This window comes from Pseudopipra pipra, chromosome 14, assembly GCF_036250125.1.
Source record: "Pseudopipra pipra isolate bDixPip1 chromosome 14, bDixPip1.hap1, whole genome shotgun sequence".
NCBI classification, from domain to species: Eukaryota; Metazoa; Chordata; class Aves; order Passeriformes; family Pipridae; genus Pseudopipra; species Pseudopipra pipra.
The window spans coordinates 9,746,830-9,761,196 of NC_087562.1; the positions used below are offsets into that span (position 1 = coordinate 9,746,830).

The 14,367-nt window shown below is 37.4% G+C and overlaps 1 protein-coding gene across 1 annotated transcript in view; it reads right to left on the reverse strand.

Moving 5' to 3' along the window:
- The window catches only part of ITFG1 (integrin alpha FG-GAP repeat containing 1), a 72,250-nt gene that overhangs the window by 22,337 nt on the left and 35,546 nt on the right, over positions 1–14,367 (reverse strand). The window contains exons 10-12 of the mRNA XM_064671131.1: positions 7,959–8,131; positions 1,114–1,264; positions 711–819 (exon numbers count right to left, since the gene is read on the reverse strand). Of these exons, the coding sequence (XP_064527201.1) occupies positions 711–819; positions 1,114–1,264; positions 7,959–8,131 (433 nt within the window). The remainder of the gene's footprint in view (positions 1–710; positions 820–1,113; positions 1,265–7,958; positions 8,132–14,367) is intronic.

Sequence of the window (14,367 nt, forward strand, 5' to 3'; positions counted from 1 at the left end):
CCCTTGGCTACTGTTTCTCAGAATAGGCAGTCACTGTGGACAAGCAAAGCACAGTCCTTCAAAGCAATATTGCTGTAATTTCTCTTGGTTCCTTTCTGTCTCACCATGGCATACGTATTTATATGTGGAAGCATCATCACTAATTTTTCCTCCAATTAGTGAACTATGAGCTAATCTTCCTCCAAATTTTAAACAGTATCACACAATTAAAATAACAGTATTTAAGTCGAATGATAGATATGTGTATATCTATCACAATTTTTACACTGACAACACTATGTTATGTGAGGAGGTAAGTGGAGGTATTGTACAGAAGATCCACAGATTGGGCCTCTTGTGATCAGCTACTCCAACCCTTTCCCTCAAAACCTATTAAATCTATGAGACAATTTCTTAATCTAGTTGTCAGGACTTCTAATGCTGGTAGCTGCAGTTTCTCCAGGCAAATAGTGGTCAGAATTAATTTGGATTTTAATAAGTAAACTAAAATAAAAAAAAACCCCATTTGAAATGAAAAAAACCCACCCAATCCAAGCTCAGATTTTGCAATGAGAGATTTCTGCAATCCCTAGTACTTCCCATTCTGTGTTTTTTCTTTTCTAAAATTGCCATATACAGAGCATTAACATAATGTTTTCATACACAAAGGTTTAAATATTCACATTCTTCTCAACATCCCATTTTGACTTGATTATACAGTGATAACTTACCAATAACTTTAACAAAATAAGCATCTGCTTCAAAGTTATTTTTCAATGTATGGATAGCAAAGTCCTTGTTGGAGTAGCCTTTGCTTAGCACAATGATATCCAAGATTCCCTAGAGGAAAAAAACCCCCAAGTTTACATTAGAATGCTTATTTACTCTCAGTAACATCCAAATTTAGCAAACCAATTCTCCTAGAGACACAAAGAAAAAAATACTGCGCAGCGAAGTTTACAACTTTACTAATTTTAATATCTTTCAAAAATCTTTTAATAGAATCCTAATTTTAAGGCAGAGTGGTCCACCCACGTGCTGCAAAGCCAATGTTCGTGCAGAGCAGCCTTCCCAGGGCACAGGGATGGGCACAGCTACACAGAGACTGTTTTCTGGGTAAAGAGCTGAACTTACATCTTCATATATGTCAAAGAAAGTTGCTACCACTGCGTCTTTGATCTGGTTTAGATCTGAGAGCTCCCAGAACACTTTGAACATGCGACGGACACTCTTGCAGCTCACGTTGTTGCAGGGGACATTTTCTAGTAAAAATGCTTGTTGATTGCTGTAAAACACACATGTATATAAACCAATTTATTATTGATAAAATCTAAATAACAGACATTACAAAAATATTGTAATTAAATAGTTTAAGTGTGCTGGGGTTAAATATAATAACGACAAAGCTAGCAGCCCCTGGATACTTGAAAATCCATAAGCATGTAGGTGAACTTTACAGACCGAATGACAATCATTATGTTGTGCCTGACTTAAAACAATGAATACACTAAATAAATGGGTCCAAATTAGCAGGAATAATTTAATTACCATCCACTCAAAGGACTAAACATAGCCTTACTTTATTTTGAAACAAGTACAAGTGCACTTATCAGCCATTTTCCTTAATCCCTCCACGGTCCTGCAGCTTAAACACTATTCAAAACATGTCCATGCCTTTTCATTATTTTATGACAATCTCTTCCCATCCCAGCTCCACTAATAAATTTTCTTACACATTGCATGATGTTTTAAACAAATGTAAGATTAAAGCAAATCTCTATTGGTATGATTTCCATGGTTTCAAAGCAAAATATAAACCACAAACCCCAGCCGAATAGCGCAGTAAAAATAGGATAAGACAAACCAAACTGGGCATTTGCTGAGGTATAATGAATCCAGACACAAAGAGGCTGCAATACTGAAACAAGGAGCAAAGAAACAAACCAGAGTAGCCGGTCTAGTGGAGAAAAATGTCCCTTGTAAAGACTATACTGAATAGGTGCTGTCGGTCAGTGGGACACACGAGGTTCACACGTGGAGGCTGATGATCAGCACTATCATACACTGTCCCTGAGACTTTATCAGTGCTACTGGAACTGGGAAAACCTTCAGACTTTACCAACCAGGAGTCCAGCTCCTTGGGCAGGTTTGTATCCTGGGAGCCGGCTAGAATCCATCACTGCCTTGGCAATGGCAACAGATGAAGTTTCCTCCTCTCCTTCTGGGGGCAGAGCCAGGAGCCAGAGCAGACAGTGCTCTGCAAAGCCAGCTGAGCGTGTCAGAGCCCAGGGCAACAACCAAACCACGTCCTCGGTGTGACCTTGGACATGCTGCTGAATGGACAGGGACAGCAAGGGGGTTCTCTGTGTCTCAGTGGCATCCAGTGCCTCCAGGATGCAGTCACACACATGCACACACACAGGCACTGCTCCTTAGGAAAATTACTTGAATTAATGCATTGCCAAAATGAAACGGGGTAATCTGCAACATTTAAGATGTATCTGAGAACTCATAATCATAACTTGAAATTCTTCAGTGCTCACATTCATTTCATGTATTACCTAAGTATCCACATCAGAATAGCCAACTGCAAGTTGTGACAACCTGAGCGAAGCAAATTGTTTCAATTTCTCTTTTCCATCTCTTGACATACACTTTTTTAAAATTTGGAGGAAGTTTTATGAAGATTCTTTCAGTTCAGATTTTTTAAAAACTGCTAGAAATTATCTGGATGATAGTTATTTAAAAGACAAAAGACTGTCAAGCTTGCCTTACACTCTGTGTACAGAGTATTGTTCAAATCTAAATTATAAGCCTTGTGAATGGATAGACACAAGAAGTTTATTTACTAAAGGAACCTTTTTTATTTCCTTTCCTTGCATCTACACTGTGAGAAAAAAGGAAAACATTAATCAAAGTAGCTCCGAGCATGGAAATGCCACTTTCCTTCACCCTTCTGTATCAACAAGAGAAACAGAAGACAAACAGTAGGAAATAAAAAGCAATGTCAAAACCTAAACAGATGCTGAAGACCCAAGACGTGCACTGTAGAAGAGCCATCTTGTAGAGGAAATAAATAAATTCATAGATGTAGAACCTCCTGTCCCATGTGCTACATCTGAGCAAGGGAGGAGGAAATCTTGGTGTGTGGCTCATGCAGCAGCAACAGGGAGTTGCAGGGCCTTATTGTCTGCAGAAGGAAGAGCAATCAGCTCTTTGCTGCCTCCTCACCTCTTCAATTCTCTCTTGGAAGAACTCTTGACATCTGTATTTAGCCTATGAGCTGCCAGTTGAATCCTTGTATTATTTAAACCTTTAATAAAGAAGCATCCCTAGAATCAAAGTATCTACCTCCATGCTTTATGACCTTCCTATTATTTCGAACCAAATTTTGAAGATTTACCATCAGTAAAAATCTCCCTGTAATGAAGATGATCATCTGCATCCTGAAAATGATGTCCTTGAAAGCCTATAAAGACAGACACTGTTGTAATGGTAAAACCTTAAAAATCAATGCTAAGGTGCTATTCAAATGTGCAGCAGTCAATACCAAACAATTCAGCTTCAATACTGACAAGAGAGAGAGCAAAAGAACTCTGCCCTTCACATGCTATTTGCAGCACTCTAAATATTTAGGTATACACACCAATGCAGAATGGCAGCTAAATTTTCTACTTCCTGCATAACTTGATACTTTGGGATAGAGTTGTCTACAATTTGGAACCTTCTGATCAAAGTCATCTATGCTTCAAGGTAAATAACTATGAGTGGGGCTTAACACCAAAGAAAGACTGAAGATTTATCTCAGTTTTATATTACCATATTTCTTTGCAATTAGAATTAAATATTTACTACTAATTTCATACATCTCTCATGCTGTCAGTTTAAGGCTAGTTCATTTACAGTTATACTGGGGACATCGAAATGACTTATATCTCACTCCAGACATTCAAAGTAATTGAATTTGCCTCTGCTTTTTAGATTTGCTCAATTACAAGGTGCTCATCAATCCTACATTTAAAAGAAGTCCTCTATCCAACCTTACTTTTGACAAGTGACAACTAACAATGATTTAGGAAGAGATAATTTGGTCAAATAAGAGCCCTTTCATATAAAGGATTAATACATATACATTAATTTAAAACTGAGCATGAACACCTAGAAAACTTTCTAGAAGTCTATCGTACTCGGAAGTTTTTTATTAAACTGTCCATATCCAGTTGTTTTTCATCTCCAAGTTTCAGTCTTTACTGTTATTTATCAACAGTGTCAGACAGCGATAAGGTATTTCCAATTTTACCAGTGAAAAACATTCCCTTTGAGTAAGAGTGGAATTGAAAAGACTTAGATTACATGTTTGCAATGCAAGATGCCAATTATTAGCATCTAATTGGAAACAAGTGTTAAACAAAATTTGTTTCATCTAATTAGATGGAAGAAAGGTGTTTATAAACTCACAGTAACTTACACTTTCAATGTCACCAGAGTCAATTTAAAAAAACCCAGCATGTGAAAAAATGAATACATTTATGTAAGACAGGAAGCACAGATGAACTAATTAATAACTACTGATAAAATCCCTTCACTTATTATTATTCTATATACACACATCACTTCTAATACAGAATTCATGTATGTATGTAGCCTGAAGAAAAATTTCTGGACTTGAATTCTTATGTGCAGGTTTTGACTCAAGTCAGAAGTTAAAAGAACATATAAACATACTGAACATATAAACATGTAAGAATCTACTGTGAATTTAGCATCTCCACCTGTTGGAATTTATTGATTCTCTGGGTTCAAACCCTCTCAGCACTTGCAAACACAAGTGAGATTCCATTTTTTTGTTGTTGCTGGCAAGGAATGTCTCCATGACATCAGAATATTACACACTGTAATTTGAAATCAAAGGGATATGGCAGGAGATGAAACAGCAGAATCCTACAACAGCTCTGAGAATACTTGAAGCTATTACTCATTTTCCTGACTTGCCCACATGGCAGGACAGTAAACTGATGTATGTCCCACCATTATATCTTTATTTCAGTCTTTTGTAGGTTTTTGTAAGGATTTGATCTGAAAGTACTTTCCTGAATTGTGATGGAAGCATATAATTGATTTTAATTCTTCCATTATCACATATGGGTATATTTTCAGATGAACAAAATTGTTTCTGCCTCCTTTAACTTCTTTATGTTACAGACAGCAACTAGAAACCAGGCTTCCCAGACGATAGCACAGATTGAGGTCAAGAGTTTACAAAAATGCTTTTATCATTTAATCACAGTAATCAATCACTGAAATTAGATCTGTAGATGTAGCATGAAAGGCTTCAGAGAAAGAAATAAACAGCTTGATCCAGAAGTGTTTAAAATCGATTAAATAAGGTTTTCATTTTAATTTGCTCTAATTTAAGGACAGCTTTTAATTTAATTCCCACACTGTTTTAATTTTCTCCAATCAGTGACCCAGTTACACATTTTAAAAGGAAGTATTTGCTTAAGTCTCTCAGAAACAATGAATTAATAATGAATGTGACATTCCATAGTGAGTGCAAAAAAAAAAAGTGCCTTTCATTTCCATCCCAAAGTACAAGGCATGTTTCTGTTACTTTTCTACAAATATTGGATAGATACAATGTTAACATGCAATGTATTTCTTCTTTTTTAGGTTAGTTACTCTGTTTTTGCCAGACTTCCTCATCTTCCTGAACCTCCCTTTCAATAACCTGTCAAATCATCTCCCAGTACCTTCAGTCCTTATGCCTTACTGTGTCACTCAACTTCTATGTCAAGTTTCAAATTAATTTTAAATGCACTCAGTTGAATAAGCAAAAATTTCAGAAGGAGGGAGAATAGAGATAGAAGTGTATCACAGCACTTCATTGCAACGAGACATAGGTAACTTCCTGGGCTTCTACAGGAGTAACTATTTACAAACTATTTTAAACTTTTTTACATGATATTATATTGCCATAATCTTACACCAGCCAGAGGACAGAGGCTCCTAAGAATCTTAAAAGATAAAATAACTTAAAATAAATTTCTGAGCTCCATAAATCTTCAGGCAGTCCTTCTGAAGTGCAGTAGCTATCAGGACACACACTAGAAGACAGCCTATGTACAGCTCAAAACACAAGATTTCTGGGACTTCAGTAAAACCAAAGACAACAACTTTCCTGATGTCACAGTATTCCTATGGCAAAGGAAAGACACTGGCTCTAGTTTGCTCTGACTCTTTTCAGTCTTTATTCAATGACTGCTGAATAGAAGATGCAAACTCCCAACTGAGGCAGATATGGAGTGAAAAACTTGCCATTCAGGGCCTGAGAGCTTTAACTTTGCTATGCCAGTCCTGGGCAGTAACAGCATCCTCCTTCTCGTCTGCCATGTCTGAACAGAAACACCTGCTCTGCTGGTTATTTTAAGGCTCAGAGCTACAGAGACAGAGCTCAGCTGCTCACAGCCTTGTCTCTGAATCACAGCACGCAGGCTGAATAGAACCATGTTACTCTTCAAACTGGGTCATTTTTAGGTGTGTGTCAGCATCTGAAGAACCTTAACACAAAAATGTCAGTGGGTGACTCATGTTTAGGCAACCCCTAGAAAATCTGAATTGACTTCCTGGACTTCAGTACTGAATTCTCTTTTATATACACTGTCTGAAGCATCAAAGTGAGCTCCTCAGTTCTTTTCTTTATGAATTCAAAGTATGAACCTGCACCCAAGCTTATGCAAAATACCATACAGAGGAAGACAATAAATACACCTGTAAGACAGACCTATTTTGCCTTGTAATGCACTAGTGCAAGTATTTGTTAAAGGTTGTAGTAAGGAAGATATTAAGACTCCATTACATTAACCAATACATAAGGTATTGGTTAAAATACCTTTTGCAAGCAATGACATGAGGAAGAAAAATGGAATAGCATAAATAACCTCACATTTCTTCAGATGCTGGGAAAATCAGTTGTGCAGCATCAGACAGACTCTAGTCAGGGCACAGCACGCTGCACATCTCCTGTCTGTACTGAGGTTCACTGGCATCATGGTCTCCAGAGCTCTTTTAAGTTTTCCTTAGAATAAACAAGCTATTTATCATTCCTACTGTCAAGCAAAAGGATGTTCACATGAGAACATGCTGCTTCACTTCAAGGTAACGATAAGGACATGCCAGCAGTCCCATCAGCAGGTGCCAGGTGAGAGCTGCCCACAGGCTCCTCCGTCACGATCAGCCGCGTTTATCCCGGAGCCGTGGCACAGCACAGGGATGCACCTCCTCGGGTCAGCTGTTATGTGGATCACTAACTCCTCAAGGTACAACAGCCCCCCTGTAAGCATCCCTACATGCCCTCTATCATATAGCACCAGCTGGTAGCAATACAAAATATTGGGAAAGCAAGTAAAGAAGAAAAAATGAAAAAAAAGGGAGGTCAAAGATTACACTGACAAATTTAATAGGAAGGGTTAGAAGCTCCTTTTGGTGGTGGGGGAGGGAGGTTGGATTTGTGTATTATTTATTTTCAGTTAAAGTTGGACAATATAAGAACCACCGGTAAATTATTAGGTTTATCTAAACTTTGTGGCTTTCAAAAGGGACAAACCACTGTTGCATTCTTCAGCAGTTACCAGTCAGCGTTCACTCCATGGAACAGCGTGGAGCAGTTTCCCCAACTCTCCAGCCTGGTGTTACCAGTCAGCACTGAAAGCTGAAATCAGGGTTTTACAGAAGATGATTTGGGAAAGGAAAGGGAGAGAATCAGCTCCTGACATCTGGGAGGAGCACCTAAAATGCTGCCTCATGCTCCAGTCCCTGGTGCAATTCCTCACAGTCCCTTTTTACAAAGGGAAACGCTTAACAGAGATCAAAGTCTTGTTCATTTGTTAAAATGAATGAGATACACTGAAGTTAGTAATTTGTATGACTGATGATGGAACATGCACCTGCTAGTTTTATTTCTAGGTTTGCATGTACTCTACCTTCCAGAAGTGTTCTTTAGTATAGCAAGAGCATCTGGGTAGCCATCCATATTGTAATCTCCAATATGAAGTGTAATTGGAAATGAAATTTCTGTTGAAGATTTGTCATTTTGATATGGTACAAAGCCCCAGATTGTGTCTTTATTTCTGAAGTCTTGCAAGACAGGAATCCACTGTAAAATAAAAAGAAAAAACAACAGCTAGATAAAGCAATCCATTTTATTTATTTAAACAAGGTAATTCTATTTAAAACAGCTGACATTTTTTCACATCATCAGGATTTTTAGCCATTTACAAATTTCCATAGAGGAAATAAGGATTATTTCCTAAATCTGTCACCAAATGAAAAAATTAATCTGAGTAATTTCTATGCATTAAATTATTCCAGAACAGGAAAATGCAGTTAAGGTTGTAAGAATAAAGGACTTGTGTTTTGGAATGTGTCCAGTATACGGAGATATTCAGGAACACCTTAACTGAAATTCAGGCTTGCCTGGAATCTATACTAATCCTTAAGTGTAGGTAAGCCCAAACCATCAGGGCCTTGAGATCCTGGGTCTCATTTTTTTCCCCTGGAATTGCAAGCAGTAGGCATCATTAAAGCTGGAGGACTGAAGCACCCTCATCAAAACTGCTGGATATTATCAGTATGCTTCGGGACAGTTCATATCTGAATTCAGTGTTGCTCCTGCTTAAAGCAGGAGGCTGGATCTCCTAAGGTTCATTTCAGCTCAAATGATTCTATTATTCATGGATTTTTAGAAGTTCAAGAGCTTCAATTCCCCTCCTATCTCCCCAGCAGCATCAGATACTGAAATATTTGATAAGAAATTAAGATTAAAGTATCAAACTGAAAGTACAAAAGAAATGCAAAATATAATTTCTCCAGGACAAGAAATGCACTTACTTTCCAAAGTGTTGCAGAGGTGCTAAATAGGAACTTATCTTAATTAAAATCAAAGTAATTTCACAAGTTAGTATGAAACCGAAGTACCAGGGTTAACATTTCAATGCTACAGAGAAATTCAGTGCCATTTTTAAAGTCAAAAGTAATTTTATATGTCAACTAACTGTCAATGCCTTCAAAAGGACAGAAGGGTGCCATCTTAAAGAATCACTGTCACCAACATGAAAAGCACTTAACAGATCTTACATGTCTCTCATCCAAGCCTCAATTTAGCTATTTCAGGAACCAGAATGAGATCCATGAGTATCATTTCCTGCTGTGGAAAGACTCCCTCACTAACGCAATCCAGTAATCAACAACATTCCTGCCACATGGCAATCGTGTGGGACACTTGACTGGTCCCTTAAGATTACACACAACCACAGGCATATCAGAGAAGCCCCCAAAATTACTGAAGAAGCACATTAAGGTCAACTTGGTTTGGATATCACAAGTGGCTTAGAAGATTAGAACAGTTCTGCCCAACACTGCACACACTCGGTGCATGTCTGCCCACGTAAGTGATGACATTTGAACTGCAGTGATGATCTACTGCACTTCTGCTGAAAACTCCAAGTTGAAATGAAACATATTTGGACCCCCAACCCTGTGACATACACGTGTCTATTTGGTTACTGTAGGTTGCTGAAGGTTTGGAAAAAAAAAAATCTATGAAACAGAAAAGAAGAAAAAGACTCAACCCAAGGGAAATTTTTCAAAGGGCAAGATTTCTTAGCACTTATTTGTCATGCAGAAGACAGATGATACAATATTATTGCAAATACTGTAATTTTGAAGAACACTGATTGAAATCAGAACCATGAAATATAATACAGCTTTTACTTTACATGGTATCATTCACACAGTCATTGCAGTGAAATCCAATTATATCCATCATATACTTTTTGAATGTTCCCATGTATGGTAACACTACTTTAAAGAAGCAAAATTAAAAATGAAGTTTTAGGCACAAATATGAATTGGTATTTTCTTTTTATTCTATTCAGAGTGAGTCATAGAAAGCAATTTTACAATCCTAAGGTCTACAATCAGATATAAAACAATAGGTGAACAAAACATCACCAGTGGCCACCAAACATCAGCGCCGCCCGTGCCGTGGAGTCAGATCCCTCCATCCTGCTCAACCAGTCGTGGGATTGTTCACAAGAGCAGTTGTGTAACAATTCCAGAACATCAGTGTTGTTCACTGCATAACCAGATCACATTCCAGCACCACAAGGAACTGTTTAAACTGACACTTCAAATTCAGAGTAATCCACGCTTTTGGTGAGACTCATTTTGAATATTTCTATTATGAACTGCAGCCTTGTGTAATGTAATGCAAGATTAATTGTTCATGTGCCTCAGGATGGATATTTCACTATAGAAGGCAAAAAATGAAAATGTGTTTGTCAACAATATAAATCTCTTACTTCTTTTGTATTTGATAATCCAGACACTTTAAGCTTCATGTTTGCTGTTGCTATTTTAATAGGAAAAGACTAAAACCAATTTTTTTTCTTTCACTCTAAGATAGAAATAGGTGGGTATAATGAGGACACACAAAGCTATTTTTTCCAGTTTTCTGATCATATGATTTCTGCTACACAGCTCAGATGAAAATAGACTGAAAAATAGAATGAGTATCTAAAAGAAATTCTAAATGAACACATAAAATTCAGCCAGAGAAATCAGATTTACTTCTTCACTTTCTGTTAAATTCCACTGCATGCCACTAATACAATTACTTAAAACATTTATATAGATATTTTTGATCCTTCAATTAATGATTTTGTGGCTAAAAAAAGGAAAAGTACTTAAGTGCTTGAAAATTTGTTTTTAAGCTCTTCAAACATTTGTTTTTCAACAAGTAGAAAAGAGAATTTTTTACTACTGCCTTGTGAAAATAACATCTTTTTCATTTTGAAAAATGTCTGGGGTATTTGAGAAACATTTAAAACTCATTGCATTCACCCCACTTCACTAAAAAAGGGATCATTTCTTGCAAAGTCCCCATTCTTCTATACATTAGGAAAGGCACTTCTCTGGTTTCAAAGCCTAGTAGCAGGTCTTTGAGTCAAAACTGTTGGATTAACGTGCATTTTTAAACTATGTCCAGAAACCTGTGAAGCACAAACCCCACCCCCTGCCAGCTGCCCCATTTCAGGCCACCCAGTCTGGAAGTTTGGAAATTGGTGCCCATTCTTGGCCAATACATTTCATTGAAATGCCAGGGATTCTCCTACCTTATATGAGAAGCATTATTCCACCCTATAGAAAGATGAGCACCAAGGGTGGCCTGACAGAGCTGCCCCAGCCCCAGCCCTTTTCACTGGGGCTCCCTCTCTCAGCACACGTGCATTGTAGTTCAGCTGCACATAACAAATAGTCCCACCATTTCAGGAGGCATCAGGCTTTCAGTGCCTGCAAAGGTCACCTGAATCCCTTCCACAGCTGAGCAGCCACTATTGCATAAAAATAAACTAAGTAAATGACTATACTTTACACCATTAATATGGTGTTCAAAGCCCAGAAGATGATGATCCCCAACATTGATTCAGAATCATAGGAAAAAATAATCAAGGCAGTAAAGGTCATGTTTTCAATGCTCACAGCCCCACAGCTGCTTCGAAAAAGATGAGCAACTCAGGAATGATGAGAGGATCTTGCAGAACCTGAGATTTATGACAATTACAGCAGCTGAATCCACCCTACCCCCTTTTAAACTGTTATTAGGAATGAGGAAAAACTTCTGGCACTGACCAAGTGCAGCTGGTGATCGATGCTGTAACATTCCTCTCTACCCTATGGAATGACACCACAAAGACCTGTGGTTTGCTGTAGGATGCACCACTGTGTCCTACCTCAGAGCTGCTAGATTTCCAAGAGGAATAAAGCTATAACCTTTCTATTACACAGAGAAAGGTTATCAGAATCATCCAGCCCACAAAGAAATTCTCAAATGAAGGCACTGAAATAATACTGTTTGCCTCAGGAAACAAATGAAAAATCATACCAAATACCTGGCAAAATTAAAAGAAGGATTAGTCATCTCTAAGAATACCACAGTACCTAGAGTTTCTACAATAAGTAGTACCAGGGACATTAAAACATTTCTCAGATTAGACTGCAGGTGAATTAAAAGAAGTCTGAGGTGTCCTAACACCTGCCATAATCTGAAACAGTGTATAGGATCCCACTTCATATCTGACAGCAATTCTGCTGTTGCCATGGAAACATTCACATTCCTTTAAAACATTAGTAGGTCTGTATCTCCTAATGTCACTCGTGTGTATTTTGTTGGCCTTTACTCCTGCTCCATCATCCAAAAGAAGAAAATTTTATCTGAGATATTTCTAATACTTATAAAGAATAAATCATCAGATTTCTCATGAATATTAACCTACTTAGTCAAAACTTGGAAGCTGGGTCATCTCATCTCACAGTGACCAAATTCGGTGAAATTAAACATTCAAAATAAATATGGGAATTCACATGTTTGAATAGATTTCTACCTGAAAGAAGCCTGCAACACATGGGAAAAGCTGCAGACACAAGAATGAGGATACTGATACCATCCACTGTTTCAGAACAGAAAAGAGAAAATGTTTTAAGAGAAGCAGCTCCATCAGCTCCAGATGAGTTCAAGAAAAGAGTACTCTAGATAGAATTCTTTCAAAAGGTTAGGTCCGAACAGGTCATTATTGCATGCCATTTGATACTGTCATTTTTAATTAAAAAGTCATTCTAAAAATATCAAGAGAAAATTGCTTTAAAGTTTCTAGGTAAGTATTAACACTTTTTAATACTTTTTTTCCTAGTAGGGTGAGAATCTGTTGGATTCTTCACTTTTTAAAATGACGTGACAATATTTAACTGCTGATTTTTATCTCAAAAGTCACTACCTTGGAAATTCTTATAAAATTGAAACTACACAGTGAAATTGCTAAGTTAAGTAAATACATTAAATATAGGTTAAAAATTTGATGTATTAGTAATTTAATAGTTTACTCCTATAAAAAATGAAATAATGAAGGAAGATAAAACTGTCTACATGCAATGTTACTTCAGAGCAGGTAACAATAACAGACTCTCCTTTGGAAAAATTCTGATATTATGCAAATTGACCCACACCTTCCTCTGTCACTGCTGCATCACTTCCCTCTAGAAAGGTACCCTGAGCAACAGATAACAGAACTGGCCCTCAGCCATCCACTACTCTCAGGTAACCAACAGCTTTGTATCTCCCAGTGGTACCAGCTGTTTGTGTGGGGTTGATTTCCTACAGTGAAATTACTTTAATTTACAATATTTGTCTCAAACTTACATGAGCAGAAAAACTCAAATGCCTTTTAATTCTTATAGTATCAAGAGTAAGTAGCTAAATCGAGAGCTGAAGAGCAGTTGTCCTTTGACAAAGAGCACCCCAGCTACTCACCCATTACAGGATGTAACCGGTGTGATGTGCTCATCCAGAGAACCAGAAGCAATGCAGATATCATGACCTGAGCAGCCACTTGCTCAATACAAAGGCTATGGCCCATAACTCAGACTCCCCTGTAACACTGTGCCTCTAGCAATGCTATCATCTATTGTCTGTATTCTGTGTTTACAGGGAATAAATGTAAGAAAAAAAATCCAAAACAAAACAAAAACCCAACAACTCACAACCAACCAAACACAGTGTGGACAGCAAAACATGATTTCTGAGAACAGAGCTGCCATGATCAGAGGGCTAAAAGAGATAAATTGCCAAATTTATAGTTACTCTGTCTTACACTGATGGTATATTCCATCCCAGTTATTCTTCCTGACCTGACTGGAAGCTGTGTGCTTTCCTTTCCAATATAGAGTGATTTTCCTCACTAGTAGGAAAGTGTGATATAGCCTGTGTTCTATACATTTTGATTCTTTAAATGAGAAAATCTACACTTGAAACTTGGGCTACAGACTGTAACAAGTTCACTGATAAATTCTGAATTATAGATCAGAGAGGGTACTACTATCAGCACAAAATTCTACTTTTAATTTGTCAGTAAGGGAATAATCAGTAATTCATAACCTTGCTAGCAGCATGTGTGGCACACACTGTAAATTTTTGTAAGTACACTACAGTGGGTTTTCCTGTCAGCTACAAGTACTTTATACCTCACCTTGGCCTTTTGGTTCATTGATAAACATGATAAACATTGATAAACATGAATTTAGTAAAATATTTACTAAGGCATCCAACAAACATTTGGTTAATTTACTGTATGCTGCAACTTTATTATAAATGAGGGCACTGTAAATACTTAAACCAGATTATCACACACTTATATAAATGAATATATAGTAATCTGCTCCATGAATTATGACCATGTCTCTCAAAGCCAGCAGTGTCATGAACAAACAAGTCTGCAGTAGTTTAAAAGAAGCCCAATTCTGAAGATACACAGCCTAAAAAAAGTCTTTGTATATCAC